General features: G+C 45.8%; 1 protein-coding gene across 1 annotated transcript; it reads left to right on the top strand.

Moving 5' to 3' along the window:
- The first annotated feature begins 668 nt into the window (after nucleotides 1-668).
- Nucleotides 669-2,477, top strand: LOC142855549 (N-acetyltransferase 8-like). Its single transcript, XM_075982030.1, has 2 exons — nucleotides 669-777; nucleotides 1,575-2,477. The coding sequence occupies exon 2, from the start codon at nucleotides 1,647-1,649 to the stop codon at nucleotides 2,328-2,330; it is 684 nt and encodes a 227-aa protein (XP_075838145.1). The 5' UTR covers nucleotides 669-777; nucleotides 1,575-1,646; the 3' UTR covers nucleotides 2,331-2,477.
- The last annotated feature ends 16,884 nt before the right edge of the window (nucleotides 2,478-19,361 follow it).

Raw genomic sequence — 19,361 nt, 5'->3', positions numbered from 1 at the left:
GTAGACTGAGCCTTTCCTCTTCCCAGAATTCTCCTATTCTTGTCACCCCACCTATATTCCTGCCTGGCTGATGGCCAACCAGCATTTTATTAAACCAATACAAGTGAGAAATCTTTACAGGGAACAAGATCATTGTCTCACAGCATCCCACCCTGATGTCCCTAAAAAGATGGATGATTGAGTGAGAGCCTGTTGGTAAGAAAGGGGCAGAAGTCAGTGAGGACCACCCAGACCCTCTGTCAAGGAGCAGGCAGAGCTTGGAGGGAGACACTCTGTAATGAGGCTCTTGTTCCCGAGCCCTTAGACCTGGATTCTTGCTTGTGACAAGTGAGGTCAAAATGAGTGGTTCAGTTTCTAGTTCCTCCTAGGAGGAACTTGTAGAGACCAAGGTGGCATCAGTGAGGACAAGTGAGACAGGACAAAGGTTATAGGTTGAAAGGGACAAGGAGATGGGTGGCAGCTTACCATGAGGGTAAGGAAGCCTGAGTCATCTAGAGTCCCCCTTCCTTTCCAGGTTAATTCAGTGGGAATCACAAAATTAGCTGGACTTTGGGCCCTGCCTTGTAATAACCCAGCTTCTTCACCCCGGGTTTATGATTATCAAACATGCAGGTGCCAGCCAATGAGACTTCTACCCAAGTGAGTCCAAGGGTAGTTACACTGTCCCATGGTTCTCCTAACAGCAGTGTCTTGGGCTTGAGACAAGATCAAGCATCCTGGGTGAGAGATGGTATAACATGAAGAAATCAGGAAGAGAGATAGCAGACTTCCATAAGGGTAAGGACCATCCCAGGGCTTGCTTCTCTGTGCTAAAGCTGTGAGGAAATACACAGTGAAGGGACCAGGCTCTCTCCTCTGTCCCATTCCAGCTTTTGGACCTCTGGTTTATGATTATCCAAGAGCCTGCCTATAGGGCACCAGCCCAGCTCTGTTCCCCAGAGTGGGACAGACCCTGGCAGGTTCCGGATGTCATCCTGGACACTCTGATGTGGAGGCAGCTAAGAGGACAGAGAGGCAAAGTCGGTGTCTCTCACTCTAAGGCCCATATCCTTCTTGGGTGTTCAAGAGTCACTAGCTTTGGGGCTTGGCCTTTGCTATTTCGTGGATTAGATATTTCTAACTAAGGAAATACTTGCTGACAACTGCCATTGGGAACATGGGGTTCTGAAACCATAAATCCTGAAGAGAAAACACAGTTGGGGACACCCCATCTTCCTTCCATGGGGAACCATCTCAATGTACTGAAGACTGGAGAAGTGGAAAGGAGACCGCAATTGCCTGTGCTGTATCAAGCTTGCTGTCCTCAAAATTACCCTAGACACCAGGTATTGCTTTACACTGATCCACAGATGAGTGTACACAGCCTCAGAGAGGTTGGCATGCCTAGGTTCACATGACTTGGCACTGGAAGGGTCAGGGGTGCAATGTTCTGGAAACTAATGCTATCTCCCACTGTTGGTGTTCTGTTTCCTCCTCGGTGGCAGTGGCAATGTGCACCTGTGAGTCTGGAGGCTGGGATCTGGGTGGTGAGTGGAGGTTGGGGAAACTCACGAGGCTCTCTCTGACTCCTGTAGGGCTGTAAGGAAGCAGTGCAAGCAGACCGGGATATGTCTTGTGGATGCTGAGATTTGAGACGAAGTTCTCCAATGGCTTCTTTTCACATCCGCCAGTTCCAGGAGAGAGACTATGAAAAAGTCGTGGATTTGTTCTCCAGGGGCTTGAAGGAGCACATCCCTGCCTCCTTCCGCCACCTGCTGACACTGCCCAGAACCCTCCTGGTCTTAGTTGGGGTGCCTCTTGCCATAGTCCTGCTGTCTGACTCCTGGCTCCTGGCTGTTATATGCATCTTCTTCATGCTTCTATTCTTTTGGTTCCTTGTCAGTCATGCCTGGAACAAGTATGTGTCCAACAGTTTGCACACAGACATGGCTGACATCCCCAAGTTCTACCTGAATGCACGTGGTTCCTGCTTCTGGGTGGCTGAGTCTGGGGGAGAGGTGGTGGGCATCGTGGGTGGTCTACCAGTCAAGGATCCCCCATTAGGGAGGAAGCAGCTGGAGCTCTTTCGCCTGTCTGTGTCCTCACAGCATCGTGGACAGGGGATAGCGAAAGCACTGGTCAGAACTGTCCTCCAGTTTGCACGGGACCAGGGTTACAGTGATGTTGTCCTTGGAACAGGTGCCATCCAGCAAGGTGCTGTGACCCTTTACTACAGCATGGGCTTCCAGAAGACACGTGAATATTTTATGGACACACTCCTGTGGCTCCTGGATCTCTCTGTAATTTGTTTCACATACTCATTCCCTTCTGTTCCCGAACATGAGCTGTGACCTTCTTCCTCTGTGTGTCTGTCAGTCCAGCTCACTGTGCTGTGGAACAAACAGCCCTGATATTGCAGTGGACAAATCACAAAATTCCTTTGTCATTTTCATTGTATTCCTCTCTGTTTGCTGTAGATAAAGAACTAAGGCAAGGAAGTGCTCTATTTCCTTTGTGCTCTATTTTCCTTCCTAGAGAAGGGCTGTGGTGGCCAGTGATTCAGTTGGGTAACTTACGTGGCCTGACTAGCCTGTGTAGTTGCCACTGGCACTGGCTAGCTTCAATCTATGGACCGTGTGAGTCTCTGCAGGCCATGCGTGGAGTGTTTTTGTGGATCCAGAAAGAGGCAGTGTGGTTGGAGAGCAATTTCACTCCTACCACTTCTTGCAACTTAGCTGCACCCATCATGCATGGCAAGAACTGGGGGCTCAAGAAACAGGTGCCATAGGCCTGATCTTTCCTTCACACAAGTCTCCAGCACTCTGGCGAATAGAATGTGTTTCCGTCCAGATTCTGTGTCTTTCATCTCTACCACCCTAGCTGTCTGGAGTCCCTAGTTGCATTTCCCCAGCTCCGAGAGTCCTGCTGGACACAGTTGTCCAGGTTTCCCTCATACAATCACTTGTGACATTCAGGAAGATCCAGGGCTACTGTTCAGCCTGTCATTTCGTTCCAAGGGATTTGACGGGTGATTGTCATCCTGCCAACTGGCCTTGTCACAGGCCCATTCATAGCCACATGGAGTGGTTCCAATCCCAAGTCATGTATCATCTGTGACTGTGGCCCCCTACTCTGGGCCTCCTGTACAGTGCTCTGCCTTTCATTGCCTACAACAATCCCACAGTTCCTCTTGAGGTCCATCTCCCTCTGGCCAGCCCCCCTAGGCTCCTCTGACAACTCAGCCATCCACATCTGCTCCCGAGTCATTCCACCCAGGCCACTGCCCAAACCAAGGAACTTGTTGATGCTTCACATGCAACCGTGGGCCTCTCCAGATAGCCCTGTGTCGGGGATGCTTAGGACTTGCTCCCTCAAGTGTCTCCTGCTTTCCTCATGCAGTGAGACCAGGTTTTCCACAAACAGCTCCAAAATCATGGAAAGATGGGCCTAGAGAGATTGGCTATGTGGTTAAGAGCACTGGCTGTTCCTGCAGAAGCCCTGGGTTCAATTCCCAGTATGGACACAGTGGATTACCACCATTAACTCCAGTTCAGGGCATCTGGTGCTCTCTCCTCCATGGGCACCAGGCATGGTCTAATGGTCCCTATTCTTTGAAACACATACCCAATAGCAAGGGAGAACTCTTAAACATTTAGGATGCACATGGGCCCCGGATAGTGGGGACCAAAGGGCAGCTATGGGAAGGTCAGCAAGGCGTAAACTTCCATAGTGAGATGATGGAGAGTTGAATACTGGAGGACAGCTCTTGCCGTTCCAGCCAGGATCAGGGCACCGCTGCTGATGTGAAGCTTCCTGTGCACACATGTAGTGACATCTTTCACCATAGCTGAACATGATAGCTGAAAGAAACGATTCCTTCCATGCTATCTGATGAGCCAATGCGCTCACTGGCTTTGCTTCTAACACCATGGGTGCTTGGGCAGCTGCATACTCAAAATCAACACTGACAAGGACAATGACTGGTGGGCATGTTTCCCCGGGAATGTCTTGCACAACTAGCAGGCTACAGCGTCCCCAAGAGTCCATCACCTTGGCAATTGTGAACATTAGAGATGGCCTTCTGAACCTTCAAGCTCTCTTAGGAGTCCATGAGCCTCCCCTTTTCTTCCACACGGAAATGCTTCCGTCTGGAAGAGATAGCTCCACTACACTCCTCACCCGCTTCCGGTGCTTAAGCTTCTTCCTCAGTGTCCCCCAGGCCATGGATGGAATGATATCAGTTCTAACACTCAAGCCCACAGCACTGGATGCTTATTTTCCACAGTTTAACCAGGCAGGAATCCCTGTAGAACTGCTGCCCATTGTGAAAAAGACATGTCTACTGTCCTGGTGAGCAGTCGCAGTCTGTGGGTGTAAACACAAATGTTCAGAAGGCACTTTGTCGGGCACGTGACACCCATTTGAGAAAACAGTACTAGGAGCTGCTTCCCCGTAGATGTTTGACCACTTACAGCACCAAACACGAGTTTCTCCTCTGTGGAAGGCCTTCAGTCTGACCAGAGAGGTATTGTGTGTGACAATCCGGCTCTGTTGGTAACACTTCTTCCTTCAGCGGCCCAGGTAGCCCTTTCCAGCTCTGTCAGTGCCTACCGCTTGAGAGGGAATTCAACGCACAGCAGTGTATTTCCCGTGCAGCCAGCAGCCGTGGCCACACACTGAGGACACAGGTGCTTCCCTGGCACCTAGGAGGAGGCAAACCACATCTCACAATGAGGCTTTGACCCAACAGCCTTATGACGCCTGGGAATCATGTTTTATACCCATATAGGTACCTTCTTTCAAGTTCTTACGTTTTTGAGACAGGATCTCACTTTGTACTCCAGACTAGCCTAGAAATCACTATGTATACCAGGCTGGCTCAAACTTGCAGTGATCTTCCTGCCTCTGCCTCTAGGTTCTGGGATATCAGACACGTTATGATGTTCCTAGGTTCAAATTATTGAACTTCTGTTTTTACAGTTTTCCTAGATGCTGTTACAGATCTGTAAGACGGTCTCATGTTCACATTATATAATGAAACCTTCTACCTAAGGAAAAACAGTTTCAGTTGGTCTTGGGATTTAGCAGTTAATGAGATAGCAAAAAAAATGTTAATGGGTTCGAATACAGTATGACCTTTCTTCCCATTGTTTTTATTACGTGTTTCCTCACGAGGAACATTGGGAACAGTGTCTCATGGATGAGGGCTACCATGTTGTTTGTTATTTAACCCTCTCCCACCCACCGTCATTCTCCAAGCGCATATGGCTTTCTTACCATGGCGCACTGACTCAGGGATGCCTTGTATCTCTACCCCACTGAGCCTGGAATGAAGGGCTTAAACTGCGTGGCTTTGTCCAGAACCAAGAAGGAAGCCTGCTCTCATGCCTGTCTTGCCCTCTGCTTGAGCAGTCTTCCCAGATGTGACAGGATCCAAGCTGGCTCCGTTGCCACTGTTTCCCCACTGGCTGCACCTGGGTTTTAAAGGGGCCCTTGAGTTCCAGGAATGACCCGCACACCGGGTATGTTCTCTTGTTGGGAAGGAACGCTCACAGTCAGGGACAGCTATCCATTGCTGGGGCTAGCTGGCTCCTTTTCACCTCCACAGCTCTGTTTCTGTATCTACACACTGCTTCTGTTGCCTTGGTAATTTGGGGAGTTCCCATGAGTCAACACACACTGACCCAGCATCCACCAATGTCCGTCCGCTCTGCCATCAGTGAGGGCACAACAGACCTGCAGTTCAACACAGGACCTCCAGTTGCCCTGCACAGCCCTCCCCTGCAAGCAGCCTTGGCCACCTTATCCAGGGAGCTGTTGACATCTTTTCTGCAGCAGCAGGTGTCATGGGGATCACCACCATCCCCCTGTCTTCACCCCTTCTCTTGAGCAGACATTCCAGGCAGAAAGTCATCAGAAGCTCCCAAGCGTATCTACTTTGGCCGTCTGTCATGGAAATTATTTCTCAACTCAAGTCCTGTCACGTTTGTCTTCAAGTGAACAAGCCTTTAAAAACAAACCTGGTTTCCCTTTCTCTCAAACTCAGCACCATTCACAGGCTAGTCCAGTCAGTCAGATCCATCAATGTTCCCACTTGTAATGCTCATGCCCCACACTGGGCACGGCAAAGTTACTCAGGCCTCCAATGGTTAGAATCTAAATAGAATAGAGCCCTTAACTTTCTTATTTAACTCTCTGGTGCACACAGCCCCATCCGCTCAGAGGACTGGGCTTTTAATACCACGATCACCATCAGTTCCTTTATAATCATTTCTACCAGTCTTTCCAGCCAGAGGTGGACAGCAGGTGTGCCTGTCCCAAATGTGCTCCCTTTGAGGGCAGAAGTACATTTTCAGGGACTTTGATGGGGGGATGTTTAAAACAAGAGTGGACACAAACTTCTGTCACAAAGCAAATAACAACATGGGTACATTTTTTCTCAAAAGTTCCATGTTCAGAAACATGGGTAGGTGTCCAAGATGTTATGTGGAGAAGCTGCAGGGAGAGCCAGAGACAGTCTCCTCTTGTACTGTGTTCTCTGAGGCCAGGTCCACATACTCCAATGTTAAGGCTAGTTCAGATCTTCCAAGAGAGTGCAGAGGAGAGGCTGTGTGGGGAACCTGCATTCATGTGTGCACAGAGATACTGTGTTAAAGTCACACTGATGTGAGATTTCCCTCTGTATGCTGTGGTTTCCATTAATGAATAAAGAAAACTGGCTTGTACTGATAGTATAAACAGAGCTAGGAGGAAAAAAATTAAAAGGAATGCTGGGAGGAAGAAAGGGGAGTGAGGAGGAGCCATGGAGCCACCACCAGAGACAGATATGCCAAAATATTGCCAGTAAGCCACTGCCATGTGGCAATACACAGATTAATGGAAGATGGGTTAAATTAATCTGTAAGAGTTAGCCAATAAGAAGCTAGAGCTAATGGACCAAGCAGTGATTTAATTAATAAAGTTTTTGTGTAATTATTTTGAGTCTGAGCTGCCAGGCAGCAGTGAAACAAACAAGAGACCTCAAATCATGTCACACCACGTGTTTAGAGCAGTAGGAAGGTTCTTTGGTACCGCAGACTGCCGTAATTCCATGTGGTTGGTAGAAATTGTGCCAGGAGAGTTGAGGCAAAACCTGGAGACCCAGACCAGAGCATGCTGAGAGCTTGGGGCAGACCAGGTTAGTCCAGGTTTACAGACTCGGAAACCAAGGAGCCACAGCTGCCAGTAAACATGTAGAGAGCTGTCTGAAGAACATTTAGGATTTGAGAAGCAGCTGCTACCAAAATATTGTCAGCAGGCCAAATGCTGCAAAGTTTCACAGTGTAAAAGGGCAATTTCACATTAAACAGATTTCATCAGGAAATAAGAAAAGCATTTAGAGTACTCTAAAATCACAATAAGACCTAAAAAGCTTACCAAAGAGGCCAAACTTGTGTCTGTAACAGTTTTGGGATTAGGAGACACTTTCAAAATTCAGGGGAGGTGCCAACCATGGAGGTTGGTGAAGCAGGAGTAGAGGAACATAGATTACTACAACCTACTGACCAACCAAACTAGTCAAGTTCACCTCTTCAAGTTCACAGAGATATCCTATCTCAAAATTAAAACCGGGACTAATCAGGGAGTGATATCTGTCATCTATCTGGAGTCTAACCAAACATACACATGTAGTATGTTGTAAGTCCATGAATGTGAGTATACACCACATACATCCATAAAAACACACACGTGCAAAGATAATCCTAGGGGAGAGGCCACTATGTAGGTCTTCTCTACCTTCCCTAGTGGGGCCACACTGGATTCCAGGGCCTCGTGTTCCAGTTACAGCCACAGTGAGGTCTGAACTGTTCACGAACAACTGAAGAATAGTAACCACCCCAGGAGCTGACTCCAATTCATGTCTGAACGAATACTAAGACAAGGAGTGGAGGTGCCGTTTTCCATTACCCAAAGGAGCTAAGCAGATGGCATGGGTTCATTGAGAACTAGGAAAAGGTAGGTAACAATGTTTAGAGCCAAGTATTAGCTAGCCTGGCGTAGGGTCTAGTCCAATGCCTGTCCAGGTGCTATAGAGGTCTTCTTCTGAGGATGGTCACAAACACCAGAGCCTTTGCTGATCTCAGGCCTTTGTTCCTTGTGGAGGCCCACAGGTGTCCCCAAGAATTGTGCCCAGCTGGGCAGATGAAGAAGGAACTCTGAGACTCTCTCGCTGTTCAGCTTGACCCTGCCATTGATTGTAACTTTTGTCTTGTTTGCAAATCAGGTTTGACAGAGTAAAATTCTATGTGAGGTGGGGTGTGACGTGTGAGCCCACTAGTTGAGGCATGTGAGAGGTTTAATAATTGGTGATATGAGTTCCTGGACTTCTTGATCACATCTCCTCCTCCATGAGGTACACAGAGGAAAATGACATATTCTTCCCCCATGGTCATCCTCCTCCGGCCCCAGAGGGAGACCCCAGGATCTTGGACAGTGTCACAATCCCCTGCAAAACATATCCTTCTCAGAGTTCAATCCCCAGTGTTTCTCTCTAACTAGCCAGATCCCTAGGAGGACAGTGCAGATATTCAGTTAGAAGAGGCTTTGTTGACTCTTACGATTAATGCATAGTTCTAAGGAGAAATGGAAATTTTCAACACTCAGGAGCCAAGGGTTATGAGAAGCAAATATTAGCAAAGAGTATAATGATACTCATGCATTAAAAAGTCATAACAAAATCCAGTTTTATATCCTTTTAAAAACTTAATGAAATAAAAAAGGCAATGTTATCATTTCTGGCTTAGTGGTCTCCAATTTTGGTGTTCAGTTGTATTATACGATGGTCAGCAATTGAGTCAAGAAGTTGTGGAATCGGGGCTGGAGAGATGGCTCAGTGGTTAAGAGCATTGCCTGCTTTTCCAAAGGTCCTGAGTTCAATTCCCGGCAACCACATGGTGGCTCACAACCATCTATAATGAGGTCTGGTGCCCTCTTCTGGCCTGCACACACACACACACAGACAGAATATTATATACATAATAAAAAAATAAACATTAAAAAAAAGAAGTTGCGGAATCTACTGGCCATCCAGAGATCAGACTCCCCAAAGAACCATCAGCACTACTTCACGAAGGCATTTTGAAAGCAAAGTTCTAGAGAAACAAAAGTTGTTTCAGGAGAATAATGGGATCTTAGTGCATCTGAAGAGTGGGGCACCTGATGTCCTCCTCTGCAGGCTCACAGCGGCTCTGACAGATCATGGAACACCGTATGTGACTGATCAATTAGCTCTTCCTTCATCTTCATTACCCAAGATGCAGAACTGACGGCATCATCCTAGTCTTTAGACAGTTCGTGGAATGCTGTATGCCATTGATCAGTTAGCTCTGGCTTCATCTTCATTACCCAAGAAGAAGAACTGATTTCATCATCCCAGTCTTTAGACAGTCCATGGAACACTGTAAGCCATTGATCAGTTAGCTGTGGCTTCATCTTCTTGGCCCAGGAAGCAGAACTGACTTCATCACCCCAGTCTTCATGTGGCTCAGTTTCATCCGGTGCTCGATGGACCAGAATCTGATGAACGAGCTCTTCTGTGGGCACCGGTATTTATTGATGAGCACTAACTGCCACCAATAAAGCAGTCTTTGCAAAAAATTGTCATAAGAAAAAGGACAACGAACAAATGTTCCTTCTTTACCTTTCAAAACCTAATGGAGGTGTCCACAGTTTTCTTTTTCTCTTTTACTTACCCGGATTCTGAGATCAATGTTTCTAGACTTCTCTTTCAGACATCTAGAACTTCAGAGATAGGTTTCTTTTCAGCTTCTACCAACATGCGAGGAGGAGAGTGACCTTGGTGCACAGTTCCAGAGATTTCAATGTGTCCTGTGGCAGGGAGACTGCTATGGTGGGGCAGCTCTGGTTATTGTACATCTAGATCCAAACACAGGGTGCTTTGTAGCCTTCATAACAGCGATGCCGCTAATGCACCAGCAACGAGTGGCAGTGTAAACTGCTGGGTCCAAAAATAGAAAGAGAAAGGAACAGATTAGAGAGCTAGTATAGTCAACCACTGTCTCCTACCTCCTAAAAAACTACAACCTCCCAATAGTGTCGCCAGCTGGTGACAAAGCCAACACAGGAACGCTCCAGTTCTAAGCTGTTATACCAGCCCAACACTAAGACTGTGAATGAAGCTTTCTCCTCTAAATTACTGAAACAATGAGCATGGTTGGTATGTTTTATAAATCTATATGTTCATTCAGAGAAATCATAGGTCTGAGAGAGTAAACTTGCTGAGATAGCATAAGGTCCTAGATTATTCGTACTTTCTGCTTCCTAAGGCGGCATTAGTTTAGGTGGGCTGGCTGAGACAAGCTGAGTCTAAAGGAGGCCATCAGAATGTTCACCAGACTGTCTCTACCTTCACTGTAATCTGCATTCTACTGATACCCCCACCCATCCCCAAGACAGCTGGCATTGCCATGGTGACAAAAGAACTGTACAACAAGCAAAAGGCAGTGACATGCCAAATCCTGCAAGGCCTCTACCTTCCCAGAGACATGGAATTCCACCTCTTCATTAGTCTAGAGCTCCCTTCCTCTTTACTCTACAGCCATTGTCCCCAGATCAACACGGACAAAGAACTTATTCCACTTCTGCTCCGGCCAAGAATACATGTCGCCTTTGTTGTCTAATCAGTACACAGCCTTTGTAATGGTCAGCAATTCTGAGTGTCTAAAAGGACACATGGGGGTGTCAAATGTCTAAAAGATAGAAAAAGTTCAACTTTTTAATCATAAACATCTGAAAAATCCAGTATGTAGAAAATTAACCCAGGTTGGCACAGGCAAACCAGCAACTTCCCTAGAGATGTGGAATCTGTCCAAAGTTAGGCTAGCCCACATTACCAGAAACACTCAGAGGAAGCCGAGCCTGAAGCTACCCTCAGCACAAAGTCCCCTGTATTCTCTCTGCTCTGCTTGGAAATTCCAACTCCCCCAAACTGGTTCTGGAGTTCCCAGTTTCTTCCCACACTACACTTGTCTCCACACCCGAATCACTATCACCTCAGAAGGATTTCTCTTCTGTCCAGAGGCAGAGAAGCCTGCTCAGTCAGCTTCATCCAGACAGCTTTATGTCCTGATCTTAGCTCTGAGTCCTGGGTTTTCCTTGGAGTTTGATGGAAGCCTCCAATCCCAGGGCTGGACTGAGACAGCAGACATGGAATCTGGTTCCCATCCCAGTGTTAGGAATGTCCTTACCCTGCTGAACTGTGCTAGGAAACCCCAGCTTTTCTGTATCTGGTGTCAAAAAAGAAAAACAAAAAACAGAATCACTTAAGTCTATTTGTTACCAATGGATAAGTCAATAAAGAAATTTGGTTGGTTATGACAGAAACATGTCAAGGTTGTGTGCCCTAAAGCAAGAAATACCAAAAATCCTGCTAGAGCAACCCTTGCACAAAGGCCGCCACAGCCTTGTACGTGTACAGTACGCAGCCTTTGTGTATACCTCTGCCTGACCACCTGCCAGGTGACAGTCCCTTTGCCAGACCACCTGCCCGGTGACAGTCCCTCTGCCTGACCACCTGCCCGGTGACAGTCCCTCTGCCTGACCACCTGCCCGGTGACAGTCCCTCTGCCTGACCACCTGCCAGGTGACAGTCCCTCTGCCTGACCACCTGCCAGGTGACAGTCCCTCTGCCTGACCACCTGCCAGGTGACAGTCCCTCTGCCTGACCACCTGCCTGGTGACAGTCCCTCTGCCTGACCATCTGCCCGGTGACAGTCCCTCTGCCTGACCATCTGCCCGGTGACAGTCCCTCTGCCTGACCACCTGCCCGGTGACAGTCCCTCTGCCTGACCATCTGCCCGGTGACAGTCCCTCTGCCTGACCACCTGCCCGGTGACAGTCCCTCTGCCTGACCACCTGCCCGGTGACAGTCCCTCTGCCTGACCACCTGCCTGGTGACAGTCCCTCTGCCTGACCATCTGCCCGGTGACAGTCCCTCTGCCTGACCACCTGCCGGGTGACAGTCCCTCTGCCTGACCACCTGCCCGGTGACAGGTGGCTTGGGTGCCAGGGGACAGTCAAGCTGGTATGGGAGTGCAGTCACCTGTTAGCAGGTAAGCCGGCTGCTGGCACCATTTGGCTAGGGGGAGAATTTCATGGGTCTGTGACTCCTCCCTTTCTTAAGCTCCGATGTGGGTCATTGCCTCTGTTCCCATCTGTTGTTGGATGAAGGTTCTATAGTGATATTTAAGATAATCATCAGTCTGACTACAGGACCCTTTTCTCTGTGGCTTAGTTCCTATACATTTTAAACATGCTTTGATTCTTGATGTTCTTTATTCTGGAAAACTATACAAACTTTATGAAACTGTTTCCATATTGGAATATGGAATTTGGGGTAACCTAAATCTGTGCTCCCAGGCCATGGTCATCCAAAATGACTCCAGAATAAATCTCTGATTCCTTTAAGATGAGAGCTGTGGTTTTTGTGTCCATTGGAGATCAGAATAGGGTGTCAGATCCACTGGAACTGTTGTGAGCCATCATGTGGGTGCTGGGAATCAAACCCAGGTCTTCTGGAAGAACCACAAATGCTCTTCATTGCTGACAATCTCTCCAGCCCTGGTTAACCTTTCCAATAAAATCAATGTGAAAGTATTCTGTAGGGAGGATCCAGTTTAAATTTTGCCAGTATGGCTGGGCATGGTTATAATCCCAGGCTGAAGCACGAAGATAGCGAGTTTCAGGTCACTTTAAGCGACACAGTGAAAGGCTATCTCAAAAACAAAAATAAAATCTAATGTGGGCATTGTTAAATCAAGTTGTTTTAGGAACAATTATTTAGACTTAATGGAGACTCATGACCAGTAGAAGGCTTGAGTTTTAGAATTAGCCTGACTAGACAAAACAGTGGGTTAAGGCTTCTTTGCGTTAAGCACAGATGTTGCAGGAGAAGGTTAAGGGGGCATTTTTCTTACCAGTTAATGTTTCCTGTCAGTCACATCTTGCTTCAGCCCTGTGTGAAGGAGGGAGGGGCATTGCCTGTCACATAGAGATAAGCAGAATTAGGTGAGCATGCCCCAAGCTTGTGGGGACTAAGAAACAGGGAGGCAGAGAAGTCTCAGCCTTAACTTAAAAACCGGTGGCTCCTTCAGGAAAGCATGGCTTGGCAGAAAGATGGTGCCTGGGGAACTCATATGGTGCATGAGATTGGGAGCATTCTGAGAAGGGAGTGGGTGTGACCCTGAACAACTCGGAGTACTTTCCCCCAGATACTGCAGATGTGAGAGGCTCTACTTGGGAGACATGCAGAAGCAGTCAGGGAGCGTGGTGACTATGTTGAGTAACCTGGATGTGCTTGGACTTAATGTAGGATGGATATGAGGGGCTCTGGAGTGGGCAGATGAGGCTGAATCTGCAGCCCTTGCCTCCCTGGTGAGAGACAGGAAGGTAAGCAGGAAGAAAAGGGCAGAGGATCCTATTCCTCAAACTCGCTTTCTTCCTGTCTCAGCCTGAGATTGAGGCATGTACCACCTTCCATCAGTAAAAAACAAAGTGTGAACTGGGTTCTTCCCAATATACATGTTGTGCCCATTCTGTGTCTGGGAGAGTCACATGCTGTGGGACCATGGTCTTCTACACTGTAAACATTTTTCACTTGTATTTTAATAAAACGCTGATTGACCAGTAGCCAGGCAGGAAGTATAGGTAGGGAGACCAGAATAGGAGAATTCTTGGAAGAGGAAAGGTTCAGTCTGCAGTTATCACTAAAACACAGAAGAAGCAAGATGAGAATGCCTCACTAATAAAACGTTCCAAGCCATGTGGCTAACACAGACAAGAATTATGGGTTAATATAATAAGATATAAGATATAAGAGTTAATAAGAAGCCTGAGCTAGTAGGCCAATCAGCCTATGATTAATGTAGACCTCTGTGTTTCTTTGCAACTGAATGGTTGTGGGACCCTGTGGGACAGAAACCTCTGTCAACAGTCACACAGCTACCCCTTCCCTGACTGCCCCATGCATATCCTCCCTTATCTTTTCCTCCCTTTCTTCCCATTCTACCGCCTTTCCCCCATTTCTCATTTCTATCTTGCTTTCTTTTTGAAACTTTTAGATTTATGTTCTCATTATTCACAAGTATGTTTTTGTCTTTTTTCATTGTTTTTGTTTGATTTATGATCTCTTGGAATTCCTGATTTCTCATTTCTCATCCCTCTAAAGGCTTTAACTTAACCATTCTAGCTTTATGTCATATCTTTAAACTCTTAAATTTATTTTTATGTGTATGAGAGTTTTGCCTGGGTATGTGTATATGTATCATGTGTGTAGAAGCCAAAAGAGGGTACTGAAACCCCTGGAACTGGGGTTATGGATGGATGGTTGTGAGCTGCCAAGTGGATTCTGGTAACCAAACCTAGGTCTTGTACAAGAACACTCAGTACTTTTACACATTGCCCTATTGCTCCAATCCCTCCCCCACTTTGGTACCTCTGTTATCTATCCGTCTCTATCATCCATCTACCTATCATCTATCTATCTGTCTATCTACTTGAGTCCACATATTCCTAGGCAATACATTTATTTTAGCTTTTTAAACTTTATTTAATCTATTGACAATCTTGTCAGTGGGGCTGTGGTGACACACACCTTTAATCCCAGCACAAAGAGAAACCCTGTCTCTAAAAGCCCTGTTATATATATATGACAATATATATATATTGGTTTCTGAGAAAAGTTATCTATCCTTATAGCCCAGAATAACCTCAAATTAAAGATTCTCCTATCTCAGTCTCCCAGATTTTGAATGAATTCTGTGTTGTTTCTAAGATTATCCACAGTGGAAGCGGGTGACTGCTAACCATGTTCCCTTATCTAAAATTCTTTTATGTAAATAAATCATTACCTATTCTCCCATGCAAAAACTTGAGTTGCTCCTGCTCTTTGCACTGGTGTGAAGATGCTGCCTTTAACCTTCCTGGGTGGGCAGTAGGGTACACTGTCCCAGAGTGCAGCCTTAGGACTCAACTGTATTGTTTCACGAATCTCTTAGGCATAGTAATTAAAACTTAAAATGTAACTTTGGCTCCCACAAGGGATCTGGAAGGGTGGCTCCATGATTAAGAGCATTTGCTGCTTTTACAGAGGACCCGGGCGATCCCAGTGACCCCACGACAGTTCATAATCGTGAACAAAGATTCCTGAAAAGAAGCTGTGTGACGGCAAATGAAAAAGCTCCTGGAAGGAGTCTGTGTGCAGACACTGATCAACAGCCTGGCACTCCAGTCTTGGAGAAATTGGAATGTTGCGGGTTCAGAAGCTAATTACCTTATCTTGGGCTAGTTTTAGCTTCTGGAACAGCCATTCCTTGACCCCTCTGTACGGGAACTAACATCTTGTGACAATAGATTTTAAAAAAAGCCTTTTAGAATCTGTTAACATAGCAGACAAACAACTTCCATCAACCCCAAAGCTAAGGGTGTCATCTGTCATCAAGTACCATCTAGACCTATGGAATAGGTCCTCCCATCTCGCTGTAGCTGCTCTTTAGTGTACCCACCAATGTATTTTAAACTTGTCTTATAGACAGAAGTTTCTGTCCCGCCTGGTCCTGCAGATTATTTATAAACTGTTTGGCCTATTAGTTCAGGCTTATTATTAACTAGTTCTCACAACTTAAATTAACCCATAACTCTTATCTATGTTTAACCACGTGTCTTTGTACCTTTTCTCAGTAAGGCATTCTCATCTTGCTTCCTTTGCGTTTGGCTGGTGACTGCATCTTGGCCTTTCCTCTTCCCAGAATTCTCCTAGTCTGGCCGCATATACTTCCTGCCTGACTACTGGCCAACCAGCATTTTATTAAACCAATACAAGGGGCAAATCTTTAACGTTCAAGAGCATTATCCCACAGCACGTTTTTTGTTCTGTAAGACTATAAAATCTTCATGAAACTGCTTCCACACGGGAGCACAAAATTTTGGAGTAAGCTGAGTCTGTGTTCATGGTCATTCACATACACTCCAGAATAAGCTATGTTCTTTATTCCTTTTGAGGTGAGAGTTGCTTCTTTCATCAACACAATTATCCGTAACTCCAGTTCTGGGGAATTCAATGTCCTCTTTTGTCATTCACAAATACCAGGTATATGTGTGGTGCACATTTAAATTCCTAGAGAAATTCTTATTTTCTCCCAAAATGTTTTCTTTTAACCTTTAGTATTTCTTTTTAATTTTGGGGGTGGGGGAGGTGTCTAAATTAGGATGAAAAGACACCATGACCATGACAACTCCCATAAAGGAAACACTTAATTGGGGTGGCTCGCTTACAGCTGCAGAGGTTCAGTCCATTATCATCAGGATGGGAAGCATGGCAGCATGCAGGCAGACATGGTGCTGGAATAGCAGCTGAGTCCTATATCCTGTAGGCAACAAGTCACTGGATGGTATCCTGAGCAAAGGAACCCTCAAGGCCTGCCCCTCAGTGACATTTGATCCAACAAGGCCCCACCCACCCTAACAAAGCCACACCTCCTAATAGTGCCACTCCCTATGAGATTATGGGGGCCAAGTACATTCAAACTACCTCGGAGGGCATATGTGTATATGCACAGGTATCTTCCTCAGTTGCTTCCCACTTCATTTAAAAAAACTTTTATTTATTTATTTTAGTTTTTTGAGACAGGGTTTCTCTGTAGCTTTGGAGCCTGTCCTGGCACTAGCTCTTGTAGACCAGGCTGGCCTCGAACTCACAGAGATCCACCTGCCTCTGCCTCCTGAGTGCTGGGATTAAAGGCGTGTGCCACCACCGCCTGGCTTTAAAAAAACTTTTAAAGAACATGCCATGTGTGTAGAGGTGAGGCCACCTGCTCCTGCCATGAGCAAGACCCCCCTCCAGACCTGAAGACATTAGTGGACATCAGATGATGACAGACGTGCACAAGGAATACCACTGTTACACTAAGCCCCCTATGTGTCGTGAGGAAGGAGAGAGACAACAGTTTCCACATAAGCAGAGTCATTGATGGATCAGGGCGGCAGGACAAGGACTTGGGGTCTTGTTTCTCCTGACAGTCCCAAGCAGGGGCAAAAGCAGGTTTATAAGTACAAAAATCCCAATTTTCACCAATCAGAAGTTAAAGATTAGGGACTTTCCCTGTGTGGCCCATCATTGCCAACTGGCATACAATGCAAACCTTTCAGTCCCATCCATCAGACTGATTTGTCCTTTGACTATGACATAGCATCAGGTCATGTACATTTCCATATGAAGCCTTGCTAGATAAACTTTTGATACTCAAAAACATTTTTAACCTTCATTCTTTTTTTTTTATTTTTGAAAAATGCATCCTTTTATTAAAAGTATTTATTATAACATGCAACTCATAACTTTACATTTTTATGTTGAGTTATAGTTATCATTACTTTAAACTAATGAAAAAGCAAACATGTTGGAATTGTCTCATCCTTAATTTCTCAGGTATAAACATGACTCTCTTATGTGTAACTTTTATTTTTTTATGTTTTATATGTTTATATGTTGTACAGCATGGACAGGCAGTGATTGAGGAGGCCAGAGGGCCTCAAACCCCCTGGGACTGGAGTTAGTGTGAGCCGCCACGTGGCTTCTGGGAAGGAAATACGGGTCCTCTCCACCGAACCATCTCTCCAGACCTCCACTTCATTTCTGAAAGGATCTCTTACTACACCCTGGAGCTAATTGAGGCTGGCCCCATCAAGTTCCTGGGATAAACCTGTCACCTTCCTGGCACTCGGATTACAGCAAACATTGCCCTGGCTTTTTATCTAAGTGCTGGGGCTTGAACTCAGGTTCTCATGCTACAGGGCAAGTACTTTACTAAATGAGCAATATACCAAGCCCTAGTTTTGATTTTTATAAAAATACATATACCTATAACGAAATCTGTGGGTTTGTTGTGCAGGACATCCCGTGCTCCTGTAAAGAATTTCTGTGACTCCTCTGCTGTTCAGTCATGGCTTTGTGCTGCTTCCTCATCAGCAAGGCTGAGAATAAGTGTCAAGTATCCACACGCATGTGCACAATTCCTTCTCCCAGTCCCCTGTACAGGGAGTGCTATTTGGGGTATTATTGTCTTATTTCTGTGATCAAAGAGCTGACAAAAAAGCAGTATCATGGCTTGTTTGGTCTCAGAGTTTGAGGGTGCAGTCTATCATGTGGAGGAACGCAGGGTGGTAAGTACGGGTTCAGCTGTGGTGGGAAGCAGATAAAATGAGTCATGGTATTCAGCTCACTTCCTTTTTATTCTGCTGGAACTCCAGCCCATGGGATTGTATCATCCACATTCACAGTGGGATTTCTTGAAATGTAAAATAATTAATCTTATCAGTAAAAACCAGGAGTTAGATATCAGGGTAAACCTTGAAAGATCAGGGAGGCAGAGGAGGACCATGTACACTACAAAGATTTGTCACTAGAATTGGTTTAATAAAAAGTTGATTGACAAGTAGCCAGGCAGGAAGTAGTGGCAGGGTGACCAACCTAAGGATGATGGGAAGGAGAAGGGCAGAGTCAGAAGCCACCAGCCAGATGCAGAGATAAACATGCCATGCTAATAAAGGTCCCACCATGTGACAGTGTAAATAAGGAATATGAGTTAACTTAAAATGTACAAGCTAGTTAGCAATAAGCTTGAGCCATTGACTGAGCATTTATAATTTATATTAAGCCTCTGAGTGCTTATTTGAGAGTGACTATGGGACAGAAAAATTCCATTTACATTTCTCTCTCACTTAAGCTTCCCTGGAAATGCCTCTGAAGAAGACATGCCCAAGATGTTTCTCCTGGATTCCAAAGCCAGTCAATTTTACAAGGATATATAAACATATATAGTATGTTTAGTTTTAAGTTGAGCTACATAGTAAAACTAGTTCCTTATTCTTCCCCTAGGTTTTTGTTTTCATTGTATATTTATTGGTTATTCGATCTCCAACTGTCATAAATCTCCTTCACCATCACCCTCTTTCCAAAGCCCCTGACTTCTAATCTGGATTGATCACTCTCTGTGAAGCACTGTGCAGATTCGCACAGAGCCAACCATAAGTTACAGGTGTACGAGAGCCAATAACAAGAAGACAATGGCGTTGACTGCCTTTCTAGAGTCTTTTTTTTTAATTAATTTTTTTTCTTTCAGGGGAGAGCGCGAACATAGTCTTTTTTTTTAACATTTATTTTTTATTATGTATACAACATTCCTTCCATGCATGCCTGCAGGCCAGAAGAGGACACTAGATCTCATTATAGATGCTGTGAGCCACCATGTAGTTGCTGGGAATTGAACTCAGGACCTCTAGAAGAGCAGTCAGTGCTCTTAACCTCTGAGCCATCTCTCCAGCCCCCTGCC

This window comes from Microtus pennsylvanicus, chromosome 8, assembly GCF_037038515.1.
Source record: "Microtus pennsylvanicus isolate mMicPen1 chromosome 8, mMicPen1.hap1, whole genome shotgun sequence".
Taxonomy (NCBI): Eukaryota; Metazoa; Chordata; class Mammalia; order Rodentia; family Cricetidae; genus Microtus; species Microtus pennsylvanicus.
Note: the sequence above shows the minus strand (reverse complement) of the source record. Positions and strands in the feature narration are given on the sequence as shown.